This window comes from Pundamilia nyererei, unplaced genomic scaffold (genome assembly GCF_000239375.1).
Source record: "Pundamilia nyererei isolate P.nyererei 1_Seehausen unplaced genomic scaffold, PunNye1.0 scaffold00124, whole genome shotgun sequence".
NCBI lineage: Eukaryota > Metazoa > Chordata > Actinopteri > Cichliformes > Cichlidae > Pundamilia > Pundamilia nyererei.
Window position 1 is genome coordinate 1,959,906 of NW_005187525.1, and position 4,344 is coordinate 1,964,249.

General features: G+C 42.6%; 1 protein-coding gene across 2 annotated transcripts in view; it reads left to right on the top strand.

The window, feature by feature from the left end:
* The window catches only part of LOC102210938 (apoptosis regulator BAX), an 8,826-nt gene extending 5,571 nt beyond the window's left edge, over positions 1-3,255 (top strand). Inside the window, exons 4-8 of one of the 2 annotated variants that reach the window (XR_311989.2) lie at positions 358-519; positions 1,665-1,797; positions 2,227-2,331; positions 2,428-2,630; positions 2,743-3,255. Coding sequence is in view for 1 of the 2 variants with exons in the window: in XM_005742884.2 (XP_005742941.1) it covers positions 358-519; positions 1,665-1,797; positions 2,227-2,331; positions 2,428-2,526 (499 nt within the window). In the remaining variant the exon portion in view is untranslated. Of the gene's footprint in view, positions 1-357; positions 520-1,664; positions 1,798-2,226; positions 2,332-2,427 lie in introns of both variants that reach the window. The other variant, XM_005742884.2, reaches the window with a different exon arrangement.
* Positions 3,256-4,344: the final 1,089 nt, after the last annotated feature.

A 4,344-nucleotide genomic window follows, 5' to 3' on the forward strand; every position in this document is an offset into this window, starting at 1 on the left:
GACTTGTGACTTGAGGATAAAGACTTGAGACTTACTTGAGACTTGCAAAACAATGACTTGGTCGCACCTCTGGTAAATGACCTGCTCTACTTCCTGTGATGCAGTCCCCCTAATAGATAGCTACCCCTCCCTGAGCCTGGTTCTGCTGGAGGGTTCTCCATGTTAAAAGGGATTTTTTTTTTTTTGCTTGCTCATAGTGGATCTTCTGATTGTTGGGGTTTTCTGCAGGGTCCTACAATATAAAGTGCCTTGAGGTGACCGCTGCTGTGATTTGGTGTTGTTTGAAGTTTACTGAGGAGAATCTTTGTATAATAAAATTGTGGGTGTTTTTTTTTTTTTTTTTTTTGTCTGCTGCAGGTATGTGATTGCACATATAAACACAGAGGAGCCCAGTCGACACGTGACTTCTGAGGATTTGGGAGGAAGGCCAGATGAACAACAGGATCCACAAGTCAAAGAAGTGGTAGAACAGCTGCGCAAGATAGCCGACAGTTTAAACCGCAATGCTGAGCTTCAGAGGTGACTGCATCAGCTGTTTCAGCAGATTCTTTGAATACCAATTAATTGATATGCTCTTTCCACATCATGCTGACACTACTATTGGCAGATTTACAATGCAAAACCTCACTTTCTTTTAATCTTTTCAAAGTTCAATGTGCTCAAAGCAATTGTTTACATATTATGTAAATATAAGGCAAACTTTTGAATGTGACTGGTGACACTAAAATGCAGGATTTCATCACCCATCTCTCCTAATATCCCGGTGCGATGTCCTAACTCATGTCAGTTAAAGTTCACTCTATACTTCCAGTGTAACGATGAAAATCTGGGAAAAACACAAACTGGAACGTGTCATTTCTTGAGCTTGACCATGGCTCTTTCCATGATGCTATCTCGTAGCACAGTGGTACTGACTGGAGAATTGGCTCCACCTACTGCTGCTCTCTAGCAGTGAATTAAAATATTGAGTCACTTTCTTTAACCCAGGGGTGGGGAACTCCAGGCCTCGAGGGCCGGTGTCCTGCAGGTTTTAGATGTGTCCTTGATCCATCACAGCTGATTTAAATGTCTTGAAGTTCTGCAGAGGCCTGGTAACGAACTAATCATGTGATTCAGGTGTGCTGACCCAGGGTGAGATCTAAAACCTGCAGGACACCGGCCCTCGAGGCCTGGAGTTCCCCACCCCTGCTTTAACTCCTCAGCTGTAAAAGGCCGATGTGGCATTGTGGTCACCGTGCTGGGTGAACGGACAGCATGGGTGCTCACGTTTGTGAATGCGATAACTTAAGAATTTTGCCATTAATCTAATGGGTGCAGCTACTAAAAACCTCTGTCGAGTTCGGATCTCAGTGACCTCAACCTCGGGGTCAGAGGTCATGTCTTCTGAAAATCTTGTGGACACATTAAAGACAAAGATGTCACCTCAGGTTTTCAAAATGATACCAGGAGGCTGAGGGGTAGCGCTGGTGGCCAGCAATGTTTTTCAAAGCTTTTGTGGAAACTCAGATTGTTTGTGTTGCACTTGCATGACAAGTCGGTATACGATTAAACTGCTGAGCGAGCAGATCTGAACTATGAACAGTACTTGCAAGAAGAATTTGGGTCAGTAAATCAGTTCAGCCAAATCATTCTCATATTTGAATGTGTCCATTTCCTCCCATCAGACTGATAAACCAGGTTCAGGGGAACTGCGTTCAAGATGTCTTCATGGCAGTTGCAAGAAACATCTTTGCTGATGGCATCAACTGGGGTCGAGTAGTGGCTCTCTTCCATCTGGCCTGTAAACTTATACACAAGGTACACCATCTGCCACAGCTGGTATTCTGTGATCCCTGCCTGTCAGAATCTTTCTCCTCATGCTGGATATAGGAAAGGAATTCCCCAGCGTGGCTTTTTCTCACACCCACCAAACGTACAAACGTAATGGGTGTGAGAAAAAGCCCCCACCAAAGGGCCGCAATTGCTGTGGCACAAACGTGTTGCAGCCACTGGGCTTAACAGCTCTTCTGGTGGAATCTCTGCACTGTAAGTAATGTTTCCTCACTGAGGTTCCAGTACGTTCAGCATTCTGTCAAAATTCCTCACATTAATTAAAGAAATACAGACTTGTAGTAAGTGTGCATACAGGGCTAACAATGCCTGCAGGAGGGTCTCATGCACATTTGACAGCAGGGTTCCTACGACTTATGTTAATGGCTTTGTTCCATATCTGTTTCTCCTTTAAAGGCTATTACCGCCAATCACTTAGAGAACATCCAAATGATCATCAGCTGGGTCCTCCAGGTCATCAGGGAGCAGGTCTACAGCTGGCTTGTGGCACAAGGGGGCTGGGTAAGTGAGTAAACGTTCATAAAGCTCATTGCGGTCTTCTGTTTGGACGCCTCAGGTACATCCACAGCTCCTAATATTGATCTGTTGATCTTGCAGGAGGGGGTGATCCGTGGTTTCTCTCGATGGAGGACAGCAGCCATGGTAGCATCAGTAGTATTGGTGGTAGCCTTTGTTTACTACCGGAAAGTACGATAAAAACATCGGACCTCACAACCAAGACTGCAGTGCCTTCATCTGGATACAGACGGCTTGTTAGGAAATCAGTCACTCCTCAGCCTCCATCTCATTAACAAGAGGAGGTAAAGTACTGTGCTTACAGGGACGGATCTTCTCTTTTCTCAGGTTTCAAAGAACAAAAGCGCTTTTGCTGCCAGATGTCCAGTGAGCATCTCAGCCTTTCTTCACTAGCAGGTGATCAGTGGCTGCCGTGGATTTCTGAGCTGCTGTATCTAACACTGGAGGCTCTCAGCTGTCAGCCGATGCTGCTGTTGCACCCGATCTTACCTGAACCACACCTGAGGGAGTTTACAACAACATAATTATCTTAATTAAGCCAACTGAATGTGCCATAGTTTCACCGTAGCTGGTGTCTGAAATTTGAATTATGTTGTATTCTGTCTCAGACAGTCTTGTCTCTTTAAAGTCTTTTTATATACTTGTTTAGGTTTCTAGTATCAAAGGACGTCAAATCACACTGTAAAAAAAAAAAATGCAAATGTTCCTTTTATGGATTTTAAAAACTGGACAAGAATCCTCAAAGTGAGTTTTTCTGAAAGACTTCTTCACTGAACTGTTTCAACAAATAATTTGAAATTACAAAGGGGAAATGTGTTGGTTAAATAAGCTTTTATCAAGAAAACAATGTTTTAACAAAGTGCAATGGTTTGGAATAAATGTAAACCCTATTTAATTAAAACTGTAAAAAGAAATCATAAATATTTAGTGTTTGTTTGTTTTCTATGCAAATTTAAATAAAAAAACAAGGGCAACAAAAGACCTGAAATGTTGTTTACAAACATGTTGGGGGAAATGCAGAAATGCTGCTGTCTTTTCTGGTTGGACCAAAGAAAAAGTGAAACACAGACGTTCCATCCTCCAGGGCACAAAGAGGAGGCGAGACCGTGTAGCTTTATATCATCTCTGTCATGAGTATTTTACACACCTGTACAGCACCATTAATGATCAAAGATCCACAGGCACCAGCCACTAACACAGCTAATTATGTGGTAGCAGCTCCATGTAGACATGGTCAAGTTCAAAATGAGCATCACAAAAGACAGAAAGGATCCAGGTCGATTCTGTATCAGGGAGACTCAAGGACTCATCTTCTCGAGTTCCTGAAGTTTTTCTCAGACTGTTGTTTTTGAAAAAAATAATAAATAAAGACAGCATCTTTTGAAATGCATTTCCAGCATTAAATCCAAAATGAACAATTAGTAATAACTCAGTCTGTGTGTGTTCTGTCATGTCTTGTTCATTCGACCCACTTAACAATTGGCAGCTCTATTTGAAAGTAAATAGGAAGAGGTTATCTTAAGTTTGGGGTCTGCAAATCTCATAAACCCATATTTAATTCACAAACGAACATAGAAAACGTTTAAACTGGGAACTATTTCAAGAAAAATATGAGCTCATTTTGAATTCGATGGCAGCAACATCTCTCAAAAGATTTGGGCCATGGATAAGTTTCCCACTGTGTAGCATCCTATTCTTTAATATCGGCAGGTAAGGTCTGGGAACTGAGGAGAGGATTGTTGTCCCATTGTTGTCTGAAGATTTTCACGATGCTCCAGATGTTCTCAGCTGGGGAAAGGTCGAGTCTCGACTGCAGGCAGCCCAGTTCAGCACCCAAACTCTTCTGCTAAACACACATGCTGCTGGAATAGCTGCAGGTTATTATTGTCCGCTCCAGATGAGAAGAAAAACTACATTTTCCAACATCTGTGGGATATTGCCCAAAAAAAATAGACTGTACGTGATGACCTCCAGCAAGATAATTTAGCCTCCCGAGAG